The 16,732-nt window shown below is 32.8% G+C and overlaps 2 protein-coding genes across 2 annotated transcripts; both read left to right on the top strand.

Annotated features, from left to right (window-relative positions):
- Positions 1-13,194: 13,194 nt before the first annotated feature.
- LOC132730247 (uncharacterized) lies at positions 13,195-14,940 on the top strand. The gene has a single exon (XM_060716126.1). It carries the CDS (start codon positions 13,195-13,197, stop codon positions 14,938-14,940), a length of 1,746 nt encoding a protein of 581 aa, XP_060572109.1.
- A 28-nt stretch (positions 14,941-14,968) lies between these two features.
- Positions 14,969-16,732, top strand: LOC132730246 (uncharacterized). Its single transcript, XM_060716125.1, has one exon. It carries the CDS (start codon positions 14,969-14,971, stop codon positions 16,730-16,732), a length of 1,764 nt encoding a protein of 587 aa, XP_060572108.1.

Raw genomic sequence — 16,732 nt, 5'->3', positions numbered from 1 at the left:
AACTGACATAAACATCCAAAGTTTAGATAAGGTAAGATATTTTCTAATATTTCTTTATATTTGAAATATGTGTATACCTGTAAAATAACAACGATGAAAATATAAAAGATTTTAACTTTCATATGTCTGCTTAGACATTTAGGACTATTTATTAGTATCTGGATATTAACTTTTCTATGTCAGTAGTTTACAACTTTATTTTACTGAATAATAACAAAGGCACGATCAAAATTCACCATATACGGCAGTTTAATAATTTGCTGTTTTACACCCGGTAATTGCTTAAAAAATTATGAACATGTTCTATGTCTGGTGCATTATGCAAACCCCATACTTTAGAACCATAACTGAGAATGTGCATAATCATTTAATCAAATAGTTTTTTTTTCCCGATATTTCTAGTGACAAGTTATAAAATAATGAATTAAGTGTGTTAAAGCTGCACGCCGCCAGATGAACCAGAAATTCAATCTTTAGAAAAATGTATTAGAAATCTTAAGAAAAGATTCAATGTTTAATTAATTATTTACATGCTATGTGCGATTAATGACTGATTTTGCAGTGTCAATCACTATAATTCTACTGTGTTACTAACGCAGTAAGAGGTATTTATGTATACTTTAACCTCTTTTTGGTAATTAACGTGGATTTTAAGTGCCGTTTGCAATGCGTTATCTACTTACTTTGTTCACTTAACAATATTTTACTTTTAAATACATTTTCAAAATTTTCATGAAAATGAGCATTAATCTGGAGGCGTGTTGCTTTAAGAGCCTTTACGGCTTGCTTTGACTAAGATTTGTGTGCTTGGAATAAGCTATCGTTTGGCGAAACAGGGTCAGTAAATTTCAAGATTTTGCCATTATACATAAATACGCGTACATCATTTTCTAGTCTCGTGCCTTTGTTAAATATCACGACAATTGATTTTTTTTTCGAATTGAAAGCGCATTGATTCCCCATTGATAAAAATACATAATTATGTAATGTATATAATTTGTACAGTTATAATTGTAAACCATTTATGTAGAAGAAACAACTGTATCATCCGCGAACATTTACAGAAATAATTTTATCTCTTCCAGCGTAAACGTCTCAAAATTATCATAATATTCACAGATCATTTATAACAAATACAATTTATATCTAACAGATTACTATGTCATGTATCCTCAATGTATTTTAGTATCTGTGTTTCTTTTAATGACAGTTTAAAAAAATGAGCGTATGGTTTATCCAAAGAGCTTTTAAGACAAATTTATTTGATAAAACGTCATTGGTCAACTATTCAACCATCTTCAATCAATCACCTTTAGAATATGTTACTTGCTTTTTTAGATTTCATGTTTTACAGCTTTTCTGTGATATGCAGGCTTCATAACCTCTGATTTCCCGTTCAAAATTCCATTTCATTTAGTTCCGCCCATTTCTCGATTAGGACACACGCATTCTTATACGCCGCTTTTAATTTAATAGTATGGAGTGTCACATTGAAGGTTGTATGAACACATCTGCGGATGTTTCTGAATTCCAATTTCACAAATTTCATGTTTACTACTGCTTAAGCCTGTGCTAGGGGGCGTGGAAGGTAATTTGCACTTTCCAGTACCGTCCATGAACAGGCTCAACCAAACCGGGCCTGCAACATTTTCAATTTTGTCGTTTTCGCATTTAATTTCTCTATATTTTATCAAGCTATATACATTAGCAAAATAAATAAGTAAGTTAACCATTTTTACCGATTAGTTATGTCCGTATCTTATTCAATTTTAGCTCCATTAATATTTCAACTCCGAAAGTACCCAAGACTCTGACCTTCTCCAAAGAATTCACGGCATATTGTTTGTTTCCCGAGCTTCTTATTTTAAGTGCTTTTAATGTATATTATTTGTTTAATTCAAAATACAACATATATATAATTGCGTCAAGTTTGTATATCAATGTCTCCCGCGGTCATACAAATAGAGTACTAGATAATCTCGTAATAACTAAACCCTCGAATATAATAAGTCACTGGCAATTATCTATATATATGTAGTTTACTTATCATAATTATAAAGATGTTGTTTAAGAAATAACATCGGCCTGAGAGGTGTATACTCGGTATAGGCCTATCGGCTATCTAACACCGGTTTGGAGTTTTGATGCGTAGGAATTGACCACGAAGGCCGTAGGCCTGAGTGGTTATTTTTTTCGCATCAAAACGACAAAACCGGTGTTAAATAGCCGATATACACCTCTCAGACCGATTTTATTTCGATTCTATCACGATAAAATAAGGAAGATCACTAATGTTAATTTTTCAAGCGGAAATAACTTCCAGTGCCGATTTTCGTAAAACGCTGTTCGATTTTCGCACCCTACTGTTGCAAAGATATAGAAATTATTAAACAAAATAAATAATTAGGAAAAAAACGTTATTTTATCAAGTTTTCAACAATAAAAACTTACGTCGTATTCAGTGTCCCATTTATCATTCTTGTATGTATAAAATAACGTCAGCCTGTTTATAAAGGGGAAGGTTTTTTATTTTTAGATGACGTCCATTCCCACTGTTTAGGGTTTGGGCCCCCTTTTGTAAAAATTTTTATTAATGATAGGATCAAATATGTGGCGTTAGGTTATTAGATATTTTTTCCCGGTTTTTGTATAAAAAGGGAAAAAATTTATAAAAAACTGAAAATAAAAATTTAAAAAATGCTTTTTATTGTTGTTTTTAAAAGGCTTTTTAAATTATTAATCGGGGTTTTGAAAAACAAAAAAGCCCCCTTTAACCCAAGTAGCCCCCAAACCAGGTTTATTGGCAGTTTAACCCCCCCCTTTTTTTTTCCCCTTTTTTGTCTTAGTGAAAAAATTTCCGGGGAATATAGAATGAAAGTTTTTGTTTTAAAATGTTTTTGAAAAAAATATTTTCTTGAATTTTTTCGAAAAAAATTTAAGGGCCCCAAATTTATTTTAAAAGGGGACCCCATTTTTCTTTCACCTTTAAACCCTGTTTATTTTTTTAAAGAATATTTGATCTGCTTTGTGTATATTGTAAATTGTATCATGTACATGTATATATATTCTGAGAAACAAAATACTTTTAACTAAACAATCATCATTATTATTATAATAAACATTAACTGATTTATATACCAACAAGTCAAATAAAATGTCTTTTCTTCTTTTCAGAAAAACATGCAAGAATAGAGGTTGTATGGATATATGGACAAAATGTGATAAAATTCTGAAATGAACCAATCACGAAAGTGCAGCTGAATTAGTCTGAGATAAGTGAAGTTGAAATAGTCTGATATTAAAGTGCAGTTGGAATGTCTGATATAAGTGCAGTTGAAACAGCTATAAGTGCAGTTGAAATAATCTGACATAAGTGCAGTTGAAATAGTCTGACATAAGTGCAGTTCAGATAGTCTGACATAAGTGCAGTTAAGATAGTCTGACATAAGTGCAGTTCAGATAGTCTGACATAAGTGCAGTTGAGATAGTCTGACATAAGTGCAGTTGAGATAGTCTGACATAAGTGCAGTTGAGATAGTCTGACATAAGTGCAGTTGAGATAGTCTGACATAAGTGCAGTTGAAATAGTCTGACATAAGTGCAGTTGAGATAGTCTGACATAAGTGCAGTTGAAATAGTCTGACATAAGTGTAGTTGAAATAGTCTGACATAAATGCATTTGAAATAGTCTGTATCAAAATAAAATGGCATCTCTAGACCGTTTTATCGAATATCAGTTATATTTAAACATTTTACGAATATCAATACCATTTATTATAGCTTTCGGAACAGCCGGTAATGCAATATCCGTCATTGTTCTTCTTAAACCAAAACAACGGCATTGCTCCATTGCAAGAATTCTTACTGTACTTGCATTTACAGATTTGTTTTTACTCTGGGTAGGTGGGCTTAATCATTGGACCCAGGTTATGTTTGGGATAAAAATCGGAGATTCTTCTAATTTTGCGTGCAAATGTCTTTCATTTTTAGGTTTCTGTTCTGGGCAGATGTCAACTTTGTTTATCGGAACATTGACCCTAAACAGATTAATTGCCATCATGCTACCCTTAAGAGTTAAATCTATTTGCTCCCTCGGAAATACAAATGTCATGATAATCATGACAGTAATTTTGAGCATTTTGGTGAACTGTCATACATTCGTTGGATTAGGTCTTACAGAAGAAGGGCGCTGTGCTCGTATTGAAGAAATCTACAGTACTTTACCTATGCAAGTGTGGACATTTTTACAGATCGCATTACTTCTCATCATGCCAGTTGTATTTGTGATAATAGCGAATGCCATAATTGGTGCACGATTAGCTTTCAGAAAAATGATTCCTTCAAAACCACAAGTCGGCATAAAAAAGTTAAATGTTCAAAGAGCAACCAGAACAACAAAAGTGCTGATACTTCTAAGTGTTGTTTATCTAGTTTCTGTAACACCAATAGCAGTATTCTTTATGAAGTATGGTGGCAAACAGTTGGGTTATGGGACGGAACACCACGATGCTGAAGTTTTACTGTTCTGGGGCGTGGCATTAACTGTTTACTTTACCAACAGTGCAACCAATTTTGTACTTTATTTCCTTTTTGGTTCCAAATTCCGAAAAGAGGTCAAACGTTTATTTATCTCCAAGCAAAACAATTGATATCTTGCTAGATCTGTAAGTTTAAAGGATTGATTATAAAAAGAGTCAATTCGGCAAATATATAACAGTAAATTGTCGAAAGATCACGGAAAAACTAGTTTGCAACTAGTTCTCTCTTTTTTGTTAATGTTGTTTCATCTTTTTTTAAAAACAGAAAGAGCTTTGTTTGTTATTCTCCTTTGGAACTTTATCGCCATAGATACTGTTCATAGGAATAATTTTGTTACTAGATTGCAAAGTTGCACTTGAAGTGTCAGCAAAAGTATGTTTATTATGTAATTAAGGTGGTATAGTCGGCATCTTAATATGAACTGGTCGATGATAGACTTGCTTTCATTTTTTATGTGACATCGTACTGAGCACACAAAGAAAACAACAACTTACCTCTGATGGGGTTTGAACCCATGCGTCTAGCAATCAGTAGATAACTAGTCTGGCGCGCTAACAACTCATATCGATGATAGACTTTCTTTCTCTTTTTTTTTCTAATGTGTAAAATACTATATAATAAAAGGTGCTATACAGACTGGTTCGACAGCATACATGTATGTAAAGGCTGGCCTGGATCTGTAATGGCGGCAAAGGCTGGTTCTTTCATTTCGAGCAGATCTATATAATATCATATAGAGAAAATACAGGATTTATTTTCATCGAGAGGTATGAAAATAAATCCTGTATTTATAGAAAAAACTTGAATTTTCTGTTTATTTTATACATTTTCCTTCTTCTCCTTTTTTTGACAATACAATTTGAAAGACTTCCCCTAAAAGTGTGTGCATTTACTGAATTTAGAGGAAAGTGGTCCGGCAATACACCGGTGAATATAAGGAAAATAAGTTTTCACTGCAGTGAAAAATAAATTTTTGCAGTGAAAAATACGGAAAATACACATTTTATTTCATTATTTTTCTCAATATTTCATTGATAAGTATATAATAAACATTAAGTGTTGTCGATGTTATAATCAATTGTTTTATTTTATTTTGAAAAAAAAAATTGTTTGTGCTGTCAGAATGCTCTCTTTGTTCTTTGAAATGTTATCTTTCATCACTTTGTATTATAACACTATCCTAAACACAGATTTGCAAAAGATAACTTCTTGGGCCGAAAGGTGGTTGGTAAAATTCAATCCCCTAAAAACAGAATCATTATTAATATCGCGTAAAACAAACAGACTTATAAATCATCCTCCTATTTTTATGCAAAACACACAAATAAAAGAAGTACGTAATCACAAACACTTAGGTATAACTTTTACTCATGATTTACGTTGGTCAACACATATTGAATACATTAAAAATAAAGCTTGGAAAAGAATAAATGTCATGAAAAAACTAAAATTTCAACTCGACAGGAACTCACTACAAATCATATACCTATCATTTATTAGACCGATTATAGAATATGGAGATGTATTATTTGACAATTGTAATCAAAATGATAAAAAAGAGCTCGAACAAATTCACCAAGAAGCAGCTAGAATAATTACCGGAACAACCAAACTTGTGTCTATTGATAAACTCATGAAAGAAGTTGGGTGGGAATCCTTGGAAAAAAGGCGTTACAAACATATATTGATTCTTTTCTTTAAAATGAAAAAAGTCTTACCCCTCAATACCTCTCTGACCTTGTCCCTTCGTCTGTTGGTAGTGAGCATCGGTACCCACTCCGAAACTCAAACGACACACAGAATATTCACACAAATACAGATTATTACTATAAATCATTCTTGCCTTCTGTTATCAGAGATTTTAATTCTCTTCCACCTCAAACGCAAAATGCCTCAACCTTAGCTTATTTTAAGCGCCTTCTTAATAATGATTTGCCAAGTGTGCCTGCTTATTTTCTTTCTGGTGATCGCAAACTTCAAATTTTTCACACAAGATTACGCACTCACTGCAGTTCGCTTTCTGCCGATCTATTTGAAAAGAATATTATCGAATCTCCATTTTGCGAATGTGGTGCGAGAGAAAATGCTGATCACTATTTCTTGGAATGCCCTAAATATACTAACCTTCGACCAGAATTAATAACGGCTATTTCCCAATTTTGTAATCCTTCTTTAAATGTCATTCTTACTGGAAACACTTCTTTATCTTACGAGTCTAATGTATCTATCTTTACAGCTGTTCAAAAATACATCCGAGAAACGAAGCGCTTTTAGCGCGTACCCCAAGTCTTACTTACACTTGTTCATCTAAACATACATAGTTACTATACTATATAATGCATCTTTGTCTACTCCTACTGCTTTATTATTGTTCATCCACCACTCCTTTTCTTTCTCAATTTTTTTTTTGTCAATATTAGCTGGTAGTTTTTGTTGTTGTTTTTTTCGTAATTGCATAATTGTACTTTATAACTATCAATTAAGATTCTTATTACATTCTTTTGTCTCCGTTAATAAACAGTGTCTTCTCGATTGCACATTCCTAGGTGAAAATTAAACGGCGGCTTCTAACTAAATTAATCTCTGTCATATAATAATTTATTTTTTCACCTCCATTTTGTTTCATTTTTCTTTTGCTTTTTTTTTTCTCATGACCATTTATTTAGTATCTATTAATTGCAAAATACATATTTTTTGAAAATGTCTTTGATATATTTTCAACTAAATGAATTTTGTGCATGATAATGCAATGAACTGTCTATATGTAAATTGTTTAAACTGGGACAGGACACTCATAAGCTTTCATAGCTTTCTGCCCAATCCCAAATGTATTGTGTAAATATTGTTCATCATAATGTAAATATATCGAATAAAATATGTTTAAACCAAATCAATATTTTGATATATTTCAGCAAATCGTAATTCATGTTGCCCAAACAATATCGAGAGTTTGATCAAGTGACATTGAAACGCGTTTTATATTGCAGACATTATAAAGTTAATTCTTACCAATACAAATTTCGATTTAGAACTTGTATTGTTGATATTAAGGTGGTAAATAAATACAGTTTTGCACTACAGCTATGTAACAATTTAATTAGTAACATACAATGTATGTTCAATACATTCGTGGACTTTTGCTGTCATTTTTAGTGAGTTCATTTTAACAAGCTTGGTTGATATGAATCGAAAGTGTCTTTGTAAATGTAAGTTTTACTTGTACTGTAAACTTTTATTTCCATGTCAACACGCCGAAATTTTCGACACAGAGAAGCCAAGAGCAAGCCTGAGAAACAGGTCGTTTTATTTATTGGATAAATTGTTCGTTCGGACACAATGCTTAGTTTTTTGTTAATTTATCGACCATTGCGCAACAATAGATTCATATGGCAAAATAAACTTCAAAGATTGTTTCTGAATAATTACAGGGCCTAGAGCTCAGTAATAACTATTGTATGTGTAGTATTGGATAGAAGACCACTTACTGCTAAAATCATGACTCGGTATCAAATTTGCCCGACCCTGTAAGACTCATTGACCTTTTCTTATATTTATTTGAGACACAGATATGGATTTTCATTACATGTATATAATACAAACTTAAAAATCTTCTTTCCTAACATTAAAAGGCTAAAACAAAGATATTTGACATGATATATTAGCTAACGGAATCAAAGATTGTAGAAAGTCATGCTCCGGGGGTCATGGATTTTTCTTATATTTATATAGTGAAAACTTAACAAAATCTCTTCTGTAAGCCATGAAGGCTTAAGCTTATATATTATATATTTCACATATTCAGATATTTAACATGTGATTTGATATACAGCTTTGAAAGTTGGAATTAAGCTTTGTCGTCGGTGTAATAAGCTAGGATGGTGAAGTGGCATCATCGAAAGTATACTGTAAGACTTTCCTTGATTTTAAAATGTGTCCTATACAATCTTTACAAGTTTAATTGATTATTAAAAATGTTCTTGTTGGCAGAAGTATTGAATGAAATTTATTATTATAGATTTTTGAAATTTATTGTTCCGTGAGAGGGTGCTCTGTTTTTAGAAACATTACATATAAATAAAAGGTTCTGCAGCAGAGATGATTTCCTACAGTTAACCCAACGTCACATCTTGACGAGAAAACACAATATGAACAATGTTCCTGATTTGATAGCGATTTGATGTCCTGAACTTATTTCATCCTGGGAGAAAGAATTGTACACAGACTGGGTCACACTGGGGGCATCCTACCAGTCCAGCTTTTATAGGAACCCACGTCCAATGATCAACGGAGCTTGAAAATACAAAAGTCATAAATAACATGACAAACAACCCTTCCATAAATATACATTACAGACGTTGTCCGACAAACTATACAGCATTATTTATTATTATAAAACGGCGGTATCACATATATTTTATGCCTCATATTAAACATCATTTAATTATTCACTGTTGCACCAAGATACGCGTAAAAATGTCCAGCCATCAGTAAACATTATTAACTTGCCAATAAATTAAATGCTAGTAACGTAAGCTATTCGTTTATTTAAAATGCAAAACAAGATGAACAAAATGAGTATTTAATTACAACAGACCATTTTACAATACGATTTTTCCATAGCAACGTATGTTGCATTTCGTGCATGCGCATTCTGCGTAGGGCAAAAGCGCAATAACGATAGCATACATTTAGCGCACTTAAAGTCTTTTCAAGTTATGTCACCCAGAAAAAAGGAATTTTGGGATGAATTAGAGCGGTAAGTACTTAAAACGTATGATATATTATTGGTAATATGCAGCTAATACCTATATAAGAATACACATGTAATACACAGCATATACAACAAACAACAGTGCTAGCATCTTACACTGTGTACAGTTGTTGTCAATTCATGAACTTTCCAAATATATGATTCTATATAGATCTAGTTTCTTTACAACAATTTTATTCGACAAACAAAGAAAATAATGTTAAATATCTGAGCTTCACAAAGATATGTTGTTTTAAAATCTAAAATGGTCATGATTCCGTAAAAGTTTATGCCAGAGTATTATGTGCCTTGGATAATTAATTAAGTTTCATGTGAAAACCTTCAAATTTCTGTCCGAAACTGAAGTAACATCGAGGGGTTGACCTCATAACTCGTGTAAGTCCTCTTTTATTTCATATAAGTTACTACAGTTTTGCTGTCAACTTTCGACATGTCAAAGTTTCAAATGAATACCACCAGTACTTATGGTTCTGAGGATTGATGTTGCTTGTGAATCTTTAACCAAGAATTCTCTAACTTCGCAAAAGACCATTTATTCAGTTAAATAATAAGAATTCTTCCCGTAAGAAGAAGCGGCAGTTGGCTCAAGAAGAGGGGTCATTTATAATAATTGTGGCGGAACAGTCTACACATATGCAGATTATGAATTAGTGTTAGAACGGTCCGGTGGAGGGACTGTTAAGGGGGTTCATAGTCTGACTACCATATAATCACATCTTTTTTATATGGTAATTTTACATGAATAAATGGAGAAATTAAAAAAAGATTAAAAAAATTATAGGGATATTACATTGATAAAACTACTCACAAGTTCTTCAGAATCGCTTAACCAGATGGTCTAAAAAGCACCAAAATTACGGCTTCCAAAAGGTAAATCCACAGCCAATTTTATTTCTTTTAAATTCCGTTATCATTATTTTTTTCAAGAAAATGTCAGTACAAGAATTATCATGGTGATCCAAAGTATGTACCTGTCTGCATGTAGCTAAATATGTATATATGTGATGCCTCTTAAAGCGGCAATTAAATACATAAATTCTGTACAACATTGACTTTGTCAATGTTTTTGTTTATTATATTAATAATAAAATTGAAGGATTGTTTACCATCAATGAGATAAAATTGTTATTTTGTTTGCAGACGACGCAGATTGTTTTGTTCAATGACTAACAACTCTAATGTTTCAACTGGGGTACGAAAATCAGTTCAAAAAAGACCTAAAAATAATGATTTTGACATGTACAAGGACGACATTCGTCATTAGAAATAGTAACACAATTCAAATATGACGTTATTCAAGAACGGTCGTTGGAATCGCACTCAAAATCTCTTGTGCAGCATTCTCTTTAACGCTCTCCATAAACCTTTTTATTACGGGGAAGTCAAAGTCCGGGGCCGCGAAGCGGCCCCGGGCTTTGGCTTGCCCGGCTATAGACTACACGTGTATATTTAAAAGGAAATTGAAGAAAAAACAATTAAAAAAAAATAAATTTCTATACCTATCAGTGAAATTTTCAGTGTCAAGTCATTTTGATCGCCGCCATGTTTTGTGTAACCCAATGATAACCGGCAAGGTATTCCGATAACATAACGTATAGCAATATTTCGGATCAGGAACAAAATTGAGGTGATCCGATTGAAAACGGAAACGGTATTAGACTGGTCCCCTGCGCACTTATAAAAAGTATTGGATTGGAACCGAATAGGACAGGGAACCAGATTAACGGTATGTGAAAATATCGAATTCAAAGACAAGTAATAAACGAAAATTGTAAAATAAAAATAAAATAAAAAATGAACGGCGTAATATTGTATATAGTTAGCAGATGACATTAACTATTTATTCATCAACATATACAAAATAAATTGTACGATATAAAAATGTTGGGGGAAAATGATTTTTTTTTAATTCTTAGAGTTTTGCAGTGTCTTTCGGTATTTTCACTCTCTCGGTATTTTCACCCAGCTAAATTTTGTAAGCGTCTATAAGATGCGGATTATTATCGTCTGTAACAACTGAGCTGTCAACTGTCAAAAACAAACTGATTACAGTTTACCCAAAGTATAGCATGGTATTACGGCATAATAACTGATTTTTAGAGATTTGTTTAAAAATTAATGCTATTCACGTTTTAATTCATATTTGGAAAAAATAAGTAGAGCTAGATCTCTAGATAGATTCTATTTATTTTTGGTAAAGTTGATTTAGATCTATATAAAAATGCCAGGTGTGCTCTTACATGATCAGAAGTACACACAGTACATAAAAAATGAACACAATTACTTTTCAAAATCACAGAAAATAAACAAGTTTCAGGCAACAGATTCATCTACAATGATTTCAATAGATCACTGCTACACAAAACATATTGAAGATTGTAGTAAACCTATCATTGAAAGTACAGTAGACCATTTCTGCACAAAAAATATGCCAAATGTTACGCTAGATCATTGCTACACAAAAAATTTGCCAAATGTTACAATCACAAAAGGCAAACATTCTGAAAAAATAAAAAAGTCTCACTCTGTAAATACCAAAGGTAACGAAAAACAGACTGATATAAACACCAGCAATCACAACTGTACAAAAGATAACGTTTTAACAAATGAAAAAAATATGCAAACAAAAGATATGAATATAATTCAATCCACTGCAATGTACAGGAATGCCCCATGTGTAAATATAAATGGTACACAATATAAAATGATAGATGTTCCTGGTGATGGGAATTGTTTTTTCAGTAGTTTCAGTTTTGCTTTACATGGCACAATTTCTTATGCAGCAAATTATAGAAAAGTTATATGCTCTCATATTTTCCAAAATTGGAACAAATATGCTAATCTTGCTACACTTTCACATGGTGCAGATATCTGTGATAGGTATCAGTACAAAAGACGTATGCTAACTCGAAATGGCTGGGCATCTGCTTGCGAGGTATGCACTGCTGCCGAGTTATTTAACCTGTCCATTACAACATTGCTCAAGGGGCTAGCTTTTGACAGCAACCTTAGACAATTAAGTGTCAAATATACAGCTGAAACATACGGTACAAACAATTTGCGATGTATAACACTGCATTTAGCAAATTCTCATTTCAATGTATTGTGTCAAGTTTCACCATCTTTGACAACTCCAAATGACAACATAACCAGAAATACTTGTTCTAATATTTCTTCCAATACGATTGCATCTTCAAAAACACATCTAAGACCCTCTACACAATTAAAACCCAAAAATGAAAAAAACAAAAACAGGCAACAAAAATCTAAAGATAGCACAAACAAATCAAATAAAACAACATGTCCATTTAAAGAGAACAAAATTACATGCTCGGACAAAAATACAAATGAAAGCAAAAAAAGGAAAGGAATGCAACCAGATGTAAAATCTGACTCAACAAATCAATCAAATAAAAAGCAAAAAACAAACAAAATTGTTAACAACAAAAAAACTATTAACATACAAAAAGACCAAAGCTACATTCCCTATAACTCTATTGAACATTTAGACCCTAATGAACTTGATACTTTTCAAAAATGTAGAAGACTTGGCATAAAATTTCATTTCCCTCAAGAAAATGAAAAACAGGATGCATGCAATAACAGAATGAAAAAGAACAAAAAGAACATTTTTTCAGCAGAAAAAATATCAATTTAAAAACAAATCAATTACCACCTGCACCACCAATTTCTCAAGATGATAACTTCAACAAAATTATGGATTGCATTAGAGCATTTGAATTAAAACAAATGACATTTTCTTTCTCCCATTGTACAATTTGTCATGAACGTAGACTAGAAATGAAAATGTCATCAAAAAAACATTTGCTTTAGGTGTAATTCTGACAAAAAAAAACATTAAAATGTTCTCTTCTGAAAACAACATGAACCCGCTTCCAGTCCCTGAAAAGCTCCACAATCTGACAATAATTGAGCAACAACTGATATGTCGTATTGTCCCTTATATTCAAATCCATATGCTAAAACATGGAGGTATTGCTGCTTATGGGCACTGCATAGCATTTCCACAAAATGTTAATGAGCCTGCAAAAATTTTACCTAACTTACCTAAAGACATCAACATTATACGTGTAAGAAGATCAGGTTCAAATGACACCACAAAAGAATTCAATGTTCGTCGATCAGTTGTAGAAAATTCTTTGAGATGGCTTAAAGCAAATAATCCGGCATACAAAGACATAATAATTAGCACATCAAGATTAAACATGCTCCCTAATGATGCTGAAATAAATGTTGATACTATTGAAACAATGAATGTTTTCAACAATCCAGACAAAGGTCCTGCACAACAACAAGCTGACCCTGGAGAAATTGATGGTCATACTATATCAAGTATTACACTACCTGATAACAATTTAAACATTCAAGCGGAAATAGAAATGGCTGTAAGGGAAGCTGTAGATGATGATAACGTAAAGGTAAAAAGAGGCAAAAAGTATGTCTCAATTCCATGGCCTACCCAATCTGACACACCTCTTTCAGAATTCACAACAAAATACTTTTTTACATTAGCTTTTCCTTGCCTATTTCCATTTGGTGTAGGAGATTTTCATATCAATAGACCGCGAACATGTAAATCTATGACAGATTGGGCTGAACACTTAATGTGGTTCGAAGACGGACGATTTGCAAAACACCAATACTTCAAATTCATAGTTCATAACATTATAATGCGCAAACGTACCCTCGAACAAAGTACATTCATTGTAAAACAACAGCTTGGAGAAAACCCTATATCTATAAATGATATAAAAGAAAAATTAAACAGTGGTGACACTTCTATTGTCAGTAAAATGCTTTACTTTGGAGCAAGTTTACGAGGTACTTCTCAATATTGGGCTCAAAGAAACAAAGAACTGAAATCACTCATTAAATTTCAAATCAATGAAAAAAATGGTTTACCATCATTTTTCACAACTGCAAGCTGTGCTGAATATCATTTCAAAACATTGAGACGTATTCTTCATGATTATACTTTAGAAACTTCAGGAACAGACCTGGACCTCACAAATAGAAATAACCTTTTCCAGGTGCTGCAACAAAATACACATATTGTTTCACTCTATTTTGATCTAAGAACTAAAGCTTATTTTGATCTTGTAATGTGTCCTGCTTTTGGAGTAGATGCTTACTGGTATCGCTATGAGTTTGCCAAATCTAGAGGCATGATTCATTGGCATGGTCTCTGCTGGCGATCTGATCGTGAGCCACATAATCTTCTTCATTCTGCATATAGTAAAGGTCTAAGTGAAGATCTTTGCGCAGAACAACTATCAAATTGGGCAAAAGATTGTTTGGCTATGACTGCTTCACATCCTGCAGGACAAGATGATAAAGGTTGTCCCAGAAAAGATCTATGGGCACCTCCTGAAGGAACTGCTGAACCACCTGCAGAAGAACATAATCCTTCATTAAAGCTACTTATGGATACCAGTGAATCACAAGAATCATTACTAGAAGACTATTTACATCTGTGTAATAGAATAAATATTCACAGTTGTTCTGACTATTGTCTTAGAAAAAAAGGTCAGGATCGTGTATGTAGGATGGAATTTGGAAGTGAAAGAATGCCAGGCAAAGCACTGAGGGATAAAACCAGCTATTGTTAAAGATAAAAATGGGTCTATGAGACTAGAAATGAACAGAGATCATCCAATGCTAGTACAGAATTCAAGATATCACACACAAGGTTGGCGAGCAAATGGTGACATTTCAATAATTCTATCAAAGAGTTCTCCAGACAATCCTTCAGTTGAAGAAATAATTGCAACTGAAAAATATGTCACAGGTTATGCATGTAAAGGTAATGAACCAACCGGAGCTGTTGCAGAATTATTTCAGGACATTATTAATTCTGCAGATAACAATGCAAATTTGGATACCAAGTCAGCATGTACAAAACTTCTAATGAATACTGTCAAAAGGGACATTTCAAGTATGGAGGCATCTTATGAACTATTATCGCTACCACTGTACCGATGTAGTCATTCATTTCAAAATATTAGTTTATCAGGTTCTAGAGTTCTAGAAAAATGTGGACAAACATTCGCAAAGAGTACACCACTAGATCTTTACCTTGGAAGAGCTCCTGATATTACATGTTCCTGGTATCAATTTGTTTGTAACCAGGGGAAAGTGCCTGTTATTAGTGGCAGCTCTGTAACAGCAACAATGCCACTTACTGAAGATTATAGTAGAACTATGCTTCTACTACACTGGCCAAATTGGCGAAAACTTGAAGATATCAAACCAAGTGAAATAACATGGTGTCAAAAACTCCAAGAATTTCTCACATCTGATACTTGTCCTAATTTTCTTAAAGCTGACATTGAAAAAGCGCAACAAAAATCATATGACAATATTCCTTCAGATGATACATCTGATTCAGATAATGATATAGAAATGCCAGAATGGATGCAGCTTTTACAGCCCAACAAAAAAATTCAATCTCTTGCAGAATTTGACTTCGATGACGGAGGTCCTGAATATGACTGGAATAATCCTGACAGACAATATCCTGATGACTTCGGAATAAAATGGTTAGAAAATATAGATTCAGAGGAAAATACTACCATTCCTATCATATCGGAGATCAAACTTCATTCCCTAAACTACAACCAAAGATTGGCATTTTGTATTGTAATGAATACACTGATACATTACAAAAATGGTTCTGCTGTTGATCCACTTAGAATAATTATTTCTGGTACAGCCGGATCTGGTAAATCTTTCCTAATAAGTTGCCTGGTTGAAGCCATTCAAAATCTTTTCCAAAACAACAAGTCAGTCCAAGTACTTTGCCCAACTGGTAATAGTGCCAATCTTATTTCTGGAAAAACTATACATGATTTCTTTAAAATTCCAACTGGATTTCAGGCAAAAAGAGAAATGTCTGCTCCTGATGGCAATAAAGGAGACATTATTCAAAAAAATTGCGTTGATCTTACAGCACTTATTGTTGATGAACGATCACTAGTTGGAGCTACTACATTAGGATGGATGGAATTTTTATGTATACATGGTGTTGGTGATACAAAATCAACATGGGGTGGGCTCCCAGTAGTTATTTTCCTAGGTGATGATATTCAATTACCACCTGTTTGTGATTCACCAGTCTACAATGTTTCAACAAAAAGCCCAGCATCAATCCATGGTCAACTAGTATGGAAATCATTCCAAAATGTAATTCAATTAAATACTATTGTCCGACAAGATGAACATCAAAAACAATTAAAGGGAGTTCTCAACTCACTTAGGGAATACAAATGTTCAGAAGAACAAGTTAAATGGCTGCAACAATTTCAGTGGGATGATCTAAAAATTAAGTATGGCAATCATATCCTTTCTAATATGACAGAATATGGATTATTTGTGTTTCAGCTGAATATCAGCACACTATGA

The sequence above is a fragment of the Ruditapes philippinarum genome, unplaced genomic scaffold (genome assembly GCF_026571515.1).
Source record: "Ruditapes philippinarum isolate M1 unplaced genomic scaffold, ASM2657151v2 ctg1655_1_1_1_1, whole genome shotgun sequence".
Lineage (NCBI taxonomy): Eukaryota > Metazoa > Mollusca > Bivalvia > Venerida > Veneridae > Ruditapes > Ruditapes philippinarum.
Note: the sequence above shows the minus strand (reverse complement) of the source record. Positions and strands in the feature narration are given on the sequence as shown.